This window comes from Antechinus flavipes, chromosome 1 (genome assembly GCF_016432865.1).
Source record: "Antechinus flavipes isolate AdamAnt ecotype Samford, QLD, Australia chromosome 1, AdamAnt_v2, whole genome shotgun sequence".
Taxonomy (NCBI): domain Eukaryota; kingdom Metazoa; phylum Chordata; class Mammalia; order Dasyuromorphia; family Dasyuridae; genus Antechinus; species Antechinus flavipes.
Window position 1 is genome coordinate 455,244,962 of NC_067398.1, and position 17,457 is coordinate 455,262,418.

The 17,457-nt window shown below is 32.0% G+C and overlaps 1 protein-coding gene across 9 annotated transcripts in view; it reads right to left on the reverse strand.

Annotated features, from left to right (window-relative positions):
* Window positions 1-17,457, reverse strand: part of CSPP1 (centrosome and spindle pole associated protein 1) — a 123,119-nt gene that overhangs the window by 91,270 nt on the left and 14,392 nt on the right. For all 9 annotated transcript variants that reach the window (XR_007949305.1, XM_051970079.1, XM_051970085.1 and 6 more), the window contains exons 2-4: window positions 14,297-14,405; window positions 12,691-12,790; window positions 4,293-4,396 (exon numbers count right to left, since the gene is read on the reverse strand). Coding sequence is in view for 8 of the 9 variants with exons in the window: in XM_051970079.1 (XP_051826039.1) it covers window positions 4,293-4,396; window positions 12,691-12,790; window positions 14,297-14,395 (303 nt within the window). In the remaining variant the exon portion in view is untranslated. The remainder of the gene's footprint in view (window positions 1-4,292; window positions 4,397-12,690; window positions 12,791-14,296; window positions 14,406-17,457) is intronic.

A 17,457-nucleotide genomic window follows, 5' to 3' on the forward strand; every position in this document is an offset into this window, starting at 1 on the left:
TCTGAATTCCTGACTCCAGCTGATTTTAAAATACGCAGTCATGACAATGTAGGTTGCACTCTGCTGAAGAAGTAAGATAGAATGGAATCATTTGGTGTGTAGGACAAAAGTGAAGAAAATAGAAGCTGAAAGCATCTGGGTGATGTGAGAGAAGAAAGAAAGAAGACTGAGCTCTGAGGGAATGACCTCAGTTTTTATCAAGGCTCATGATGCTATTAATGACTGGATATGAATTCAAGTCTTCCTGACTCCAGATCCAGTGTTCTACTCACTATACCTTCTCATTGCCTCTTAAAATTTTTATATTCTTTCAAGATTTTGCTTAAGAGCATCGCCTGTGTAAGATTTTTATTCTCACTTTTATTTGGTTTAGACTACACTGGATAACCATCACATCGTGCCAGATACCCTTCAGCAACTCTTCTACTGTGTATAAGATAATGTTTTAGGCACTTAGGATACTTCAAAAAATTTATATTTTTGCTGAGGATTAGAATTAGAATTGTGACAATATAACTTGTACAGATTAGTTAATAGACAATTAGATCTATGAAGATCAATTAGAGGAAATTAATATGCTTAATTTAAGAATCAGGGAGAACATAATAATCACTGTTTTCAAGTCTTTGAAAGATTGTTATATAGAATAAAAATTTGTTTGCTGCTTTTTCTGCTTGACCAAGAAAGCAGAATAAGTCATAATAAATGAAAGCAAAAAGGCATATTTTGGTTCAATATAAGGAAAAACTTGATAATAATCAAAGGTATCCAAAAGATAAATGACTGCCTTAGGAAGCAGCAGATTTTTCTTTCACCTGAAGTCTTCAACAAAGGCTGGAAATCTACTTGTTGAGTATGCTGTCAAGAGTACTTTTATTTCAGTATGGTTTAAACTAGATGGATTCTAAGATCCCTAACAACTTTCAGATTCAGTAAAATTCCAACTCTGATACGTTCTTTTTTTTCCCTGAGGCAACTGGAGTTAAATGACTTACCCAGGGTCACAAAGCTAGGCAGTGTTAAATGTCTGAGGCCAGATTTGAATTCAGATTGTCCTCCTTTTATTTGAGGGCTAGTGCTCTATCCACTGTGCCACCTACCTGCCCCTCTGATTTTACTTTCTATATGATCCTGAGTAAGTCATTCTATTTCTCTGAGAATAAATTTCCTTAACTATCAAACAAAAACAACATTGGACTACCTGTCATTTGAGGTGGTGGTAAGTCCTTGGGGAGGATAGCGACCATGGACCCAGTGAGCACATAAAGAATTTTCCCAAGAGAAGTATATCAATAACAATATAAGCACTATACACTAAGAACTGAACATTTGTATTAGTTTAATCTTAAGTACACCTAAAGAATGACATTTAAGTGTCATAATTAGTGTGCACTGTTTTTTTTTTTTTTTAACTACATTTTTACAAAGATATTTAACTCTTACTAGAGAAAAAAAAAAAATTGAACTGGCTGGGGAAAAACTAACCAGGGCAAAAGAGACAGGGTAAAAGAGGTGTTTATGGATGGTGTTTAATGGCATATGAGCTTCTAGAGCTAATAGTTAAGAATAAGGCATTTTGTAAACTTTAAAATGATATATAAATGTGAACTACTATAATATGTTTAATGGATTACATTTCTCTTATATCCCTTCAGAGCCCAGCAGAGTGATGAACATAATAGGTTAGGCATTCAATAATTACTTCTTAAAGTAATTAATTAATTTAAATTAAATTAAATTAAAATAAAGTAATTAAAAAGTAATTTTAAAAGTAAATATTGCTAATAAAAAATAACTGCTCATCTCATTAAACAACATCTACCACTTATAATTATCACAATAATTTTTAATGACTGCATTTATTTATTTAACATATACATTATGAAACATATCAAATAATAGCTGACTTATGTAGCACTTTACAGTTTACAGAACACTTCATAAAACAGCGAGGCACAAATACTATATTATCATTCCCATTTTAAGATAGTTTCTAAGGTCAGAACTGAAATTTCTAGAAGACAAGATTGGGAGGAAGGAAATGCTACTCTTTCAAGGACTTAGGATCAAGGCTAAAAATTAGTGAACCTAGGAGACTACATAAAGGGTCTTCACAGAACTAAAGATGAAGGGATGTCACTAGACGAAAGAAGAGATTTGGGATGTTTCTCATCTAGGGCCCCCATATCTAGTGCTATATGGTTGAGTCAACAACTTATAGACAAAATGAAACACCTAGTTAAGAGTCAAATAATAACTAGAAAACTTAAGAACTTAGCATTTAGCCCAGAGAGAATTGAAAAAGTTTTGGGTTTTTTTAAGTTTATCAAGAGGAAACAAAGCTAGTTTCTTGAACATTTACACAAAACACTAGCTTTAACTATGAAGGAGCACAAACCTATAATTTTTACTTACTATTATTATAAATGCCTTTTGTGTTTTCCATTAATACTTAGTATTAAAAACCTTAAAAAATATGCACAAAAAGACTTTTTTGCTATTCTGAAGCAAAGAACAAGGGGGAAAGTTTGCATTTTCTTCCATAGGCAAAGGTGGAGGAATCAAGGTTTCAAAGTAGCAATGAAAAATCAGGAATGTGTACTGATAAGTCAAGTCCTACCAATAAGTTCTGATAGAAAAAAAAAAGTATGGGTGAGGGATCAGTATAATAGATCTCATGTCATCCTACCATAAAAGTTGGTTTTTTTGTTTAAATTAATAATGTACTTTTTTATCATCTGCTTCTTTCCCTCAAATATGTAAAAGAAACACAAGTTCCTTAATGTTCAGTTAATTGAACTATTACAGCAAAAGTATACTAAAATTTATAGGCATAGTCTTCCATAAATAATCAATAATTTAAATCCTAATTAATCAACTGAATATTTCTCAAACATTCTATTTACCATTTATTAAAATTTGACCTACTCATAAGTAACATATTGAACTGGGTGACAAATGACATGCCAGATCACACATGAATTTAGATATAACAGCAAAGTCTTTGCAAAGAATTCATGATAAAGAAAAGATAACAAATGCAATGCAAAAATCAAGATAAAAATCTGATTAGTGAAAAAATGATGTGTGGAATATCATCTTGCTATGAACAAGAAAAGTAATGAATTACAACATTCTTCAACAACAAACAAAAGAATTGTTCTAATTAGTGGAGGAGCAGTCAGGTGTGCTGATAAATGTTTAACAACAAGCACTCTGAAATACACTTGGAAAAAAGTGTTAAACTTTAACATTTAATCTGCATTGTTAAAAATTTTTCTGTCACTTTCTTAAATCTAAACAATGATACAAGTACTAATTTGTATTGTTCGCTAATTTTCAAGGTTGGGGATTGAACAAACAGCTCTCAAAAGGAAGCGCGAACTAGCTCCAGCACTCCATTGTAGTAGCAATTTCAAATACAAAAATTATAAGCTATTAATTTTAACACTGAAAAGGGTGCATTTTTCAGGCACTCTACTTTTTTTTTTGCCTGGGTAATATTCTACAGTTAAGAAAAACAAGTCATTGATAAAACACATTCAAAATTCTTTCCCTACATATGCAGAAAAAGTTTTAATTAAAATAAGGAACCAAGATGCAGGTGAGATAAATTCAAGAATATCCTAAAAGTGAAAACATCTGATTACTTCAGATTATTTTACAAAAACATACAAAGCTTAGTATTTTACAAATTAAAATGAACTTATTTGATATTTATCATGAAACTTAAGGCTGATAATATTAACCAATGTCTTATATTAGCCAAGAAATTGCATTTAGAAGGCAGTTTATATTCAATAAAAAAGGATGAAACTATGTTTACTATACTATTTTGAAGGCAGAAAATAATTCTTAACTGTTATTGTAATTAAAAATGAATCAAGTATCTACCATGAAAAATGACAACTTATTTCAAAAAATATCATATTTTAAAGGAAATGTGAATTTAAGATTTAGAATCTCATTCAAAACTATAACCTATTGCTTTATATCAGGTAAGTAAACTTAGAGCATTCACTGGATATAAAAAATGCATCTTTTACTCTCTGATTCTGCCTCTACTATTTCTCCTCTCCTCGATTTTTTCTCCTCTATGTGTGCTTTCAATTTTTCATTGTCATCTGCACACAGGATTAAGTTCTGCAAGTAGTACCTCTGCACTTGGGTTTTGCAGGGCAAACATTCAAATATTTTGTGATGAAAGGAATCCTACTCAGAAATTTTTAACTTAAGCTACTGTTGCCACCTTGAAGTTTAATATCCATCTTTAGTAAAATTAGAATCTTTACCTGAGTAAGATACCGTCTATAATCTTGGCGAAGTTCTTCCTTTAGTTTATGTTTCTTCCTTTCATAGTCTTCACCAAGTGGTAAACTCAATCCATAGTCAATCCCTGAAAAATAGAAAGTATTTACTAACAAATTTAAACAACAGAACTTCACTTTCAATGCACTCTAGATAGAACAAAACAAATTGGGAAGAACGTCCATTTAAATCTACACCTTTTGATTATTAGCAAAGCCTCAACTATTTTAATCTTTGGACTACAATCAAATTGGCAAAATAAAACCAAAGAAAAATGATGCATTTAATGTCATCTAATTTGTAAATTAATTTTTGTAAATTACTTTGTAATTTTTTGTAAAAGAAAATTCTAAGAATGTCAGATTGTCCACTTCCAATTCTAGAAGAACATGTAATCAACATGTATTTTTCAGTGAGGAAGCTTACAAAAATAAATTTGTCAAAAGCATTTTTCTCAGGAAATATATTTATGGTGTTTAGCAATTTTATCTTATAATAAATTTAAACCACTGACTGAAAAAGCTACTATTTCATAGAAACTGAACATTTCCTTCAAAAATATCCATTTAAATGAACTTTAAGATTAGGTTACATACTTTTCAAAAGTTAATTTTTATTATAAAACACTATGTCAAGCATAGGTGACAGATGACTATTCTTTTCAGATTTTTGAAAGCCCTTCCTTTTTCTCTGGCCCTACTAGATAAAAAAATATAATTTCAAATATTTTCATTTTAGCAAAATAGAAGTTTTTCCTTTTGAAATCCAGAAAGGACTATAGTTAAGATAACTAGCTACAGTGTATGTGTTGCCATTGATATCACCATTTCTGTGCCTTATTCCTCACAAAGCAACTAAAGAATGGGACCTGGTCATAGGCATGACATATCAGTGCTTTATTACATCACTAAAATATTTCAGAAATTAAGCCAAAGAGCTATAAATTTTAATGGGTGTTTACTGGCTTTTACAAAATTGTATACAACATATGTATACATGTACAACATGTACTATCTAATTATCTTATCACTTAATTGTCATGTTCACAGCTAGAATACTCATCTCACATTATCTCCTATCACCTTTAAAAGGATTTGAGTATTATCAACACACACACTTCCCTAAGGTAACACCTTTTAACTCACATTGCTAATAATTTTCTTTCAAGAGTTTAACATCTTTCATAACCAAAAAGCACTAACTATCCATTTTTGCTGGAATAGCTAGTAGCCTTCCTTTAAAACCAAGAAAATTAGATCTTTCTCTGGAGAAATACTACTTATATCTACTATTATAAAGGAAAAAGACTTCATATTTTGAATCTCATCTAAAATAGGGAAAATATGAAAAATATTTTTATTTTTCTACTTTTGCATTTAGATAAATTTTCACCCAAAAACAAATGCACAATAACTGTGAAGTAAAATATCTCAGCATATACAATCATAATAAAGGCTTTGTTGTGCAATGACATTATATGCTAAGGGAACTTAGCTCACAGTGGGAAGAGTAAACAAATTATTCACATCTTTCAGAAGTACAAATGTTATACTTACTTTCACATATATCTACAATATCATTTATTAAGATTATCTATTTACTTTTACTATAAATTTAAATGGCACTTATAATGCTGTTATTTTTCCAGCTCTATATGGCAAATAATTATGTAATTCTAAACCATGTTCCACCTCCAATTTTAAAACATTATTTTTGAGGAACTCTATCAACAGTTGCCTCAATAAAGAAATGTTGAATAAATTTAAAACTATGTTTAAAAAAAAGCTTAATTTTTTCATCTGCTTTAGCACTTCAAGCTAAACAATAACCATGACATGACAAATTTGCTTAATGATCTAAAGAAATATAGAGATCCTCTAATTCAATGGTTGCCTTCTGATGGTTCTAGTAGCAAGTAACACTTAAAGGTCATTTTACAGTCATTAACAGTTACAGTTTACAAAGTAAAACAACAATGACCACAAAAAGGATTAAGAATAAGTTTCAAAAATACAACCAAGTAAACTAGTATTTACTTTTATACAGCAATTATGAGTGAAATAAAATTATATTTTATATAATATCAATTTATACAAAATCAATTTATACAAATCATTCCTAAGAGATAACTGAGATGTATTTTTTTCAAATTAAAATTTATTTTTTCATACAGGCATTATATCAATTCAGCATAATATTATAAAATGCCTAGTATGAACAAGGCACTGTGCTAAGGAGACAGTAGAGATACAAAAACAAAAACAAAGAACACTTGCTATCCTCAAAGAGTTTTTATATTCTACAAAAAGGACAGAACTAGGCACAGACTGAGGAAAAAGAAATATTAAACAACCAGAAGGATGATCAGGTGAAGATTGACAGAAAAGTTGCATGTGAACTGAGCTTTGAATGAAGATAAGAATATTTTGGTAGTAAGATATAAAAGAGAATGAAGTCTCAAAGAGGTTTGTACAAATTCTTCGGAGTAAGAAATAGAATATCAAAATCTACAAACAGCTGCTAATATCAACAAAAATAGGACTACCTCTGTAGCCTCGGAAAGCCTCAATGTGTTCAGAATGTCTCAGGGTTGAGTGCTAGGGGAAAACTACAGCATCTTCCAGAGAAGCAAGCAATGCTCAGATGAAAACAACAATCAGGAGTCCAGTGGCTCCAAGGTCCTCAGCACTGTTTTGTGATCCCAGGGAGAGCCCTCAAGATGCATCACTCGAATCTCAAAGATAAGAGGCAGGTAGAAATCAGCACAAAAATCCAAGGAACTCAGAGTGAAACCAAACAGGACCGATCACACTACCCAATTCAGGAACCAAAGCAGGAGAGAGAAGTAAACTAAAGAAGCTCAACTAAAATCACTAACTTTTGTAGATCTAAAGACACTCCAAAATTAGAAAATAATTCTATACAACAACCATAAGCAATGAGTTCAAGTGAAAAAAATAACTTTCTACAAGGTCTTCAAAAATACCTACATGAAAAGATTTTTTTTAAAGGCATTAAAAGTTCTAAAGGAAGTATTAGAAGAAGCATAAGTAGCTTAAAATATGTGGCTAATTTTACTATAGTAATAGACTTCCTAAAACCAGATTAGACCAAACAGGAACAACGATTTCATGAGAAAACAAAAAATATGGAACAAAATCAAAATTAAAATATTAAGGAATAGAAGAAAATGCAAGATTCTGATACCAAAAAAAAAAAAAAAAACTGACCTTGAAAAAAAAAGGTAAAAGAAGGCATAATCTAAAAATTATTTAAATACCTAAAAGCCAATTCCACTTTATAATGAATGGTATATTCATAGAAAACAAACATGGATAAGAAATGTACAATCTGTAGCCACAGACTCTGATCGAACTTTGGATCTTTTTAAGCACAGTCATTATATTTCATGAAATCACAAATTAAAAATGACCAAATTTTTTTTAGAATGAGGCCAAAGTAAAGAATCCTCAATCTCTTGAAAAAAAATCTTCCAAAAAGTCCCAGAAAAATCATACCCATAATCAAGAATCAAAGAACATAAAACTACAAGCATTCAAAAAAAGGTAGTCCTAGAGAAACCTGGAAGCTAATGCTACAGAGAGAAATCTTGAATTTAATATTCCAAAAGGCAAAAGTTGGAAAAAAATATATTAAAAAATACCTCTGCAAAGAAAAATATAATCTTACAGGACAAAAAAAAAAAATGGAACTTTTAACAGAATACAGATCTTCCAAGCATTTCTAATAATAATTTAAAAAAAAAAATCCTAGAACTAATTAGGGACTTTGAAATAAACACAAGAGTTGAGAGAAACACAGAAAACTAAATTTACTTTATGGAGCAAATGGAAGAAACTATATGGTGATATGGTGCAAACATTCTATCTTAACAACAAACGTGCTCCTTCAAAGCGTATTGAGGGAATTAAAGAAATCAGAAGACCTGGATGTGGACTGATTCTGTTCTGAGTGAGGAAAAGAAAGAGAAGGAAGGAAAAAGGAGGAATATACCTACCACAGAAAGGAGGAAACACCTATTCTTCCATTCCTTCTAAGTGGAGTACATGAGAAGAATATACAATCAGAAAGAAAGGGATTGGGGAGAGGATGCATCAAAAGAAATTAACACGGACAAAAGGATTGACTATATTCAAATATACATCACACACAAATGCCCCCTTCCAATTCAATAAAGAAATACATGGAGAGCAGGAGAGGGAGTAAAGAGGGGAAAACAATAGCTACAAGTAAAACAAATAACATTCAGGTTTTACTCACTTTTCTATCAGTTCATTTAAGTCTTTCCAAGTTTTTCTGAGAGATCTTCCTCAACATTTGTCATAGCATAATAGTATCCTATCATAATCCTATACCACAACTTGTTGGGCCATCCTCCAAATGATGGGCATCCCCCCAGTTTCCAAATCTTTCCCACTACAAAAAGAGCTGCCATAAACATTTTTATACATATAGGTCATTTTCCTCTGTTTTTTATCACTTTGGGATACAGACCTAGTAATGGTATTGCTAGATCAAAGGGTATGCATGACTTTAAAGCTCTTTGAACATAGTTCCAAATTGCTCTACAGAATGGATGGATCACTACACAATTCTACCAACGGTGCATTAGCATCTCCACTTTCACATGCCCCTCTAATAGCTGATGTTTTTCTTTTCTGTCAAATTAGCCAATCTGATAGGTATAGGGTGGTACCTCAAAATTGTTCTAATTTGCATTTCTCTCATCAAAATGGTTTAGAGCATATGAATATAGATATTTTGATTACTTCATGTGAAAATTTCTTGTTCCTATCCTTTGAATACTCATCAATTGGGGGGATGGTTCTTAATTTTATAAATTTGACCCAGCTCTCTATATATTTTGAAATGAGGTCTTCATCAGACCTCATTTCAGTTTCATATTGAATCCTTTTTGTATTCTGCTATTTATATGGAAATACTCTTTTTTGATGATAAAGTTCAGTTTCAGATTTTTTTTTTAATGTTTAAAAGTATCAAAAAATTAACTATAAAAATAATGACTGGGATTAGATGGCTAGAACTATCATTAGCAAGTATGTGTGTCACATTTCTATTTTAGAATAGCTACATATGGGCTAGAAACTGGAAATTGAAGGGATGCCCACCAATTGGAGAATGGCTGAATAAATTGTGGTATATGAATGTTATGGAATATTATTGTTCTATAAGAAGTGACCAGCAGGATGAATACAGAGAAGCTTGGAGAGACATATATGAACTGATGCTAAGTGAAATGAGCAGAACCAGGAGATCATTATACACAGCAACAACAATACTACATGAAGATCAATTCTGATGGATGTGGCTCTCTTCAACAATGAGAGGATCCAAATCAGAGCTGTAATGAACAGAACCAACTATACCCAGAGAAAGAACACTGGGAAATGAGTATGAACCACAACATAACATTTCCCCTTTTTCTGTTACTGTTTGCTTGCATTTTTTTTTTCTGCTCAGGTTATTTTTACCTTCTTTCTAAGTCCGATTTTTCCTGTGCAACAAGATAATTGTATAAATATGTATACATATATTGTAAACATATACTTTAACATATTTAACATGTATGGGAATACATGTCATTTAGGGGAAGGGGTGGGAGGAAGGAAGGGAAAAGTTGGAACAGATCCTTTTGCAAGGGTCAATGTTGAAAATTTACCTATGTATATGTTTTATATATAAAAAGCTATAACAAAAAATAAAATTTAAAAAAAATAGCTACATACAATCATCAAAACCATTTGGTACTGGCTAAGAAACAAAAGTAGTTGATCAGTGGAATAGGTTAAGTTTACAGGACAAAATAGTCAATGACAATCTATAGTAATCTAGTGTTTGACAGATTGGCTAAGATGACAGGAAAAGATAAGGACAAATGTTAGAGGAGATGTGGGAAAACTGGGACACTAATACATTGTTGGTGGAGTTGTGAAGTGATCCAATAACTCTGGAGAGCAATTTGGAACTGTGCCCAAAGGGCTATCAAACTGTGCATATCCTTTGACCCAGCAGTGTTTCTACTGGACTTGTATCCCAAAGAGATTTTAAAGGAGGGAAAGGGACCCATATGTGTAAAAATGTTTGTGGCAGCCCTTTTGATAGTGGCAAGAAATTGAAAACTGAATGGATACCCATCAGTTGGAGAATGGCTGAATAACTTATGATATATGAATGTTACGGAATAACATTATTCTGTAAGAACTGATCAGCAGGATGATTTCAGAGAGTGTTGGAGAGACATACGTGAACTGATGCTAAGTGAAATGAGCAGAGAACCAAGAGATCGGTGTACATGACAATAGCAAGATTATACAATGATCAATTCTGATGGATGTGGCTCTCTTCAATCATCAGTGAGATGATTCAGACCAGTTCCAGTGATCTTGTGATGAGGAGAGCCAGAGAGAGGACTGTGGAAACTGAGTATGGATCACAACACAGCATTTTCACTTTTTGTTGTTGTTTGCTTGCATTTTATTTTTTCTTTTTGATCTGATTTTTCTTGTGCAGAAAGATAATTATATAAATATGTGGGCATATATTGGATATAACATATTTTTATCATGTTTAACATGTACTGGATTACTTGCCTTCTAGGGAAGGGGGTAGAGGAAAGGAGAGGAAAAATTGGAATACAAGGTTTTGCAAGAGTCAATGTTGAAAAATTATCCATGCATATGTTTTGAAAATAAAAAGCTTTAATTAAAAAAAAAAAGAACAGCTGCATAATAAATACCTTCATTTAATGAAGTTTTTTCCTTTATATGGACTACTTTAAGATTCATACTTTGTAGTAATTACATATTATATATGTATATGTATATTCTTTTCATATTTTTTTTGTTCCTATTCTGGCAAATATATTTTAAAGTTATTTCTTAAACTTTTTTTTAAAGAATGCAAAATAAATAATGCTATCTACACATGAACATGTCATCAGCAGCAGAATGAATTATCAGTTATAATGCCAACAGAAGTGAAAAAAGTAAACTATCCATTCATATCTCTTACTCATTTCTTCTTACGGTCTGCTTTCTGAAGCAGACATGGGTTAAAGATGTATAGTCTTCAGCCATGAACTCTGACTCAACTGGACACTAAATTTTGACATCATTACTACAGCTCTACCTCATGATAATGAATAATTACCACCATTTTATACTTGAGAACCTCTTACAGAATAATTTAAAGTATTATTTAAAAATAAGTTATATTCACACACTCACATTTATATATACATATTAAAGTACGTTCTGTTAAGTTAAAAAGTAGCACTATCTCAGCTGTTCAATAATTCAATAAATTAGACCAAAAATGCAGAGTGCTTTACAAACCTTTTAAGTATTATACAAATGTTAACTATTTCCCATTAATTATTAAAAATAATATTAATGATGGTAATAACAATGATAGCTAATATTTATATAGTGCTTACTATGTGCCAAGTACTGTACTAAGTGCTTTACAAATATAATCACAACAACCGAGGGAGGGGAGGGCTACAAATATTTTCCCCATTTTAAAATTGAGGAAACTGAAGCAAAAAGAGATTAAGTGACTTGTCCAGAGTCACATAGCTAGTAAGTGTCTAAGAGCATAGTTGAATTATAATCTTCCCAATTCCAGGCTTGGCTCTCTCTGTCTTCACTTTTTTATCTACTGCATTACCTAACACAAATAAAAGGATGATACAAGCATGATTAAAATCATATTATTCATATAATTATATTGACTTCATTATAAGAAAGAAAATTTTATGTACACACATTTAATATGGTTTCCACTTGCTAATATGGTCTTTCTATCACCTTAAAGCATAATTACTTGATTTTTTTTTTTTTTTTTTTGCTGAGACAGTTGGGGTTAAGTGACTTGCCCAGAGTCACACAGCCAGGAAATATACGTTATTATAATAAGAAGATATTATATATCTTCATATAATAAGCCAGATATGAACTCAGATCCTCCTGACTTCAGGACTGGTGCTCCATCCACTACACTAACTAACTCCACTTCTTTGATTTTTAAATGAAAAAGTTGGTCTTACTGTATTTACTCATTTTTTAAATTAAAAAAAAATCTGTTCCATTTATAACGCAATCTGTAGTTGTATTATAGATAACAGTAGCTAGTTTTTAGTAAATTAAAACAAAACTAGTATATTGTTACCAAATGATTGGTAAAGATATTAATTTATATAGAGAGAGTACATTACCAGGATACTAGAAGGGAAAGAAAATGAAACATATCTTAAAAAAAAAAAAAAAAAGCAAATCTCTTGCATTAGCTAAACTTGATACTAACAATTTCTTAAATATTAGTGCACTTAAAACAAAATACCTAAAGAATCTCTGTTCTCTTGACGATTTGGTGGTATGTTTTCTTTGGCCATGGATATTAATATTTTGCTGTTGTCTGAAAGCTTTTCTCCAGCATTGCTCTGGAACAACAACAAAAAAAAGACAATCCATTTAAGAAGGGAAAAATCACAAAGCATTTAATACATTTTTAATGTGTTTCACATCTTTTTACATTTTGCAATATAAGAAGCAATACCAAGATGTCTCAATATTGTAATAAATGGTAATAAAGTTATAACTTTTCCAAAACATTAATATATAATATTAAGCATTTTAATCATCTGTGCTTAAGTGCTACAAAACTTTATTATAAAATACTTGCAATTCCATAGATTCAGATATCTTATGCATCAAAATATTTCTCTAGTACATTTACAAATTGCATGCTTTTTGTTATACACATCTTTTTTTTCAGTCATATCCAACCCTTTATGACCTCATTTGGGGTTTTCTCGTCAAAGATAATAGGATAATTTGTCATTTTCTTCTCCACATCATTTTACAGATGAGAAGACTAATGCAAACAGGATTAAATGACTTGCCTATAATCAAACAGCTGTTAAGTGTCTGAGGTCAGATTTGAACTCAGGAAAATGAGTCTTCCTGTTTCCAGACCCAGCACTCTGCTCACTTAAACACTTAATTGTTCCATCACAAAGATATCACTTTGTAATTCACAGATCTTAGAAAAGAGGTTACTTTTATACTGTGAAATAATATGGTAATATAATTGTAAATATGAGAAGTCATTAATAATTTTTTAAAATCTTCTAAAACATGCATTATTGCCAATTTTACAAATTGTTTTTAAGATATTAATGGAGTAAAAATAATTCCTAAAATACAAATTTGAAATTTTTAATTTTTACAAATTTTTGGTATTTGAAAATTATTTGTAGCCAGGCACAATTTCATCATTTTTATGAACCAATAATTTTAGCAACTGGAAAGAAGTCAGAAAAACTGAGATTCAAAACAGTTTAAAAGATAAGTTAAACTAAATGTATCTTACTAAACCTGCAGCTAGTAAATTCATTAATTCCGATAGTTTAGGATTAAGATTAATTTGGAATCTAACTTTTTCTCAAACTTTTTACAAGCATAGCACAACTCCTTAATTTAAACAATTTTGCAGTAATATACTTTTAAATAATTTTAATGTGTAGGGTTAATTCTGCTAAATAAGACTGATTTTGTATATCTTATTGCATATATTTATTTGTATATCTTAATAATCAATCTTATTGCATCTCTAAAAATATCACAATTTAGCACAAAAGTTGTTTCTGCTTCCTATAATGTTTTATAACTGGAAGAAATGTAAATTGTAATATAGTACCACTTAAATTTCACAACTTTAATTTTCTTCTTTAATAATATATTTGGGATTATTTCAGTTTATCAACTTTCCAGTTTACATTTTACTTTACATTCACTTACAATTGAGTTTTGACTTAAAATTTCCTGTTTTAGTTTTAAAGTTTTTTTACCAGTCTAACAAATACTTTTAACTTGTAACGAAACAGAAACTGACAAATAAAACTCCAGAACTTAACATGAATTAGAGCTAGACACTGTCATATTACCTTTATATCCATATAAGGAGGATCTTTTTCCAACTCTGCTTTGTCTTTTGTCAGCCTAGCCTTTCGATCTTCAATAAACTGGTCTAAATTATCTGCCATTCTTCAGATTCTAAAAATAAATAATAATATATTAAATAAATGTTATATCAATATGCATATCCTTATTACTTAGATATTTATATACCCTTAAGAACTCCTCATTTGGCATTCAATTGAGCTTATTTATTCACATGAAAACTTTAAATGAAAAGTTGGATTGACTGAGATACTATCCACAAAATAATTTGAAAACATTCAAATATTATAGATGTAAGTTATGACTTTTATTCTTATCAGAAGATTGACCCAACTGATTAACAAGATCCTGGGGCTGAAAACACAAAGATAAAAGCAGAGCAATCCCTGCCCTCAAATGAAGTGGTGTAGCCCTTCGGAATGATGTAATAGAAACCTCAATAGCTGTACAGACCCCAGTACTCCAAAGGAAAAGTTGGACTGATTGAGATACTGTACACAATACAATTTGAAAACAAATATCATAGATGTCAGTTATGATTTTTATTCTTATCATTAGATTGACCCAATAGATTAACAGAATTCTGGGGCCGAGGACACAAAGATGCATACCCACAACTACAAGCCCCAGATTACACTGTGATTTAAACAAGGGTCCCTTAGAGGAGCAGTTTCTGTTTTTCAGGACAAAATAAACAACTCTTCTGAACTATCTACTTTTGTCAAAAATATCACCACCAGGGGCAGAACCAAAATGGCAGAGAGGACACATGCTTCATTCTAAGCTCCCCTTTTACCCTCACTACTGATTACCAAATTCAGGCTCTGAAATAGTGCTTGACTGGTAGAATCCACAAATATTGGGAGTACAACAAATTACCAGCAGAAGATAATCTGGAAGATAGCCAGAAAAGGTTTGTCCTGATCGGGGAAGAGGCCAGAGGCAGGAGGCTAGAGGCAGAGCAGGCAGGCCGAAGGCTAGTGCACTGAGTGAATCAGAGGCAGGGGCAGTCTCCATGAGTACAGAATTTGCATGAAGGATTCTACAACAGGTTGGCTGCTCTGCTTTGGTTGCAAAGCACTAGATCAGAAGAGAAGTTACAAAAAGGCCAAAGGTGGAGTGTACTCCAAAAAATGCTAGAATTTAACAGGATCTGGCTACACCCACACAGCACCGGGAGTGACTCAACATGGACCACAGTGCAGCTGCGCAGCCATGGACTCTGCCAGGGCAGTCACATTTGGAAGAAGGGAGGGGGGAGTGAGGAGGGAAGGGGTCTACCTGGCACATGCACTTCTGCTAGGCAGGGTTCTTCCCAGGGCAGTGAAACTTACGCTGCAGGGCTCTGCCCAGGGCATTCGCAAACTTACAGGGCAGTAAGCTTTTGCAGCTCAGCTGCCTGCCACTCTTTGCAGCCTGTTTGCAGGACAGCTACTTTCCATATATCTATCCCTGTTCTGCAGAGAAAGCTGGTAACTTCCTTGCCCTGAAGGCAAACTCTAAGGGCTTTTTTAAAGAATGAGCAAAAAAGCCAAGCATACGCTAACCGATAGCTTCTATATAGGAAGAGAACAGGTTTCATCAGGTTACCCCAAGGAGACTAATAGCAGACAGTCTCTAGACAAAACCCCAAAGGGGGATGTAACCTGATCCTTATCATACAAGGCTTTCCTAAAAGAAATTATAAGAGATCTTAAAAGAGAGCTAGATGAAAAAAGAGGAAAGAGAAGCTCTGCAAAAGAGTATAGAAAAGGCATATAATTCATTAAAAGAAAAATTTGAAAAGTGGAAAAAGAAAACAACTTCCTGAAATGTGAATTAGAAAAGACAAAGAACTCCCAGGAAAGTAGGATCTGTGAAATGGAAAAAGAAAATAACTCAGTTAAAAAAAAAAAAATTAGTGAAATGGAAAAAAATTCCATAGAGCAAAATAACTCATTTAAAAACTCAATTGGACATACACAAAAAGAAGTTAAAAAAAAACTAAAGATAAATGGTCAAAGGATATGAACAATTTTCAGAGGATGAAATTGAAACTATTACCACTCATATGAAAGACTGTTCCAAATCACTATTGAGCAGAGAAATGCAAATTAAGACAACTCTGAGATATCACTACATACCTGTCAGATTGGCTAAGATGACAGGAAAAAATAATGATGAATGTTGGAGGGGATGCGGGAAAACTGGGACACTAATGCATTGTTGGTGGAGTTGTGAACGAATCCAACCATTCTGGAGAGCAATCTGGAATTATGCCCAAAAAGTTATCAAATTGTGCATACCCTTTGATCCAGCAGTGTTTCTATTGGGCTTATATCCCAAAGAAATACTAAAGAAGGGAAAGGGACCTGTATGTGCCAAAATGTTTGTAGCAGCCCTGTTTGTAGTGGCTAGAAACTGGACAATGAATGGATGCCCATCAATTGGAGAATGGCTGGGTAAATTGTGGTATATGAATGTTATGGAATATTATTGTTCTGTAAGAAATGACCAGCAGGATGAATACAGAGAGGACTGGCGAGACTTACATGAACTGATACTAAGTGAAATGAGTAGAACCAGGAGATCATTATACACTTCGACAACGATATTGTATGAGGACATATTTTGATGGAAGTGGATTTCTGTGACAAAGAGACTTAACTGAGTTTCAATTGATAAATGACAGACAGAAGCAGCTACACCCAAAGAAAGAACACTGGGAAACGAATGTGAACTATCTGCATCTTTGTTTTTCTTCCCGGGTTATTTATACCTTCTGAATCCAATTCTCCCTGTGAAACAAGAGAACTGTTCGGTTCTGCAAACATATATTGTATCTAGGATATACTGCAACATATCCAACATATATAGGACTGCTTGCCATCTAGGGGAGGAGGTGGAGGGAGGGAGAGGAAAAATCGGAACAGAAATGAGTGCAAGGGATAATGTTGTAAAAAAAGTACCCTGGCATGGATTCTGTCAATATAATTATTATTAAATAAAAATTTAAAAAAATATATTAAAAAAAAAGCTAATGAAGAAAATAACTCATTAAAAATCAGAACTGAACAAACAGAAATGAATGATTCATTGAGACACCAAGAATCAGTCAAGCAAAACAAAAAAATAAAAAAATAGAAAAAAATGTTAAATATCTACT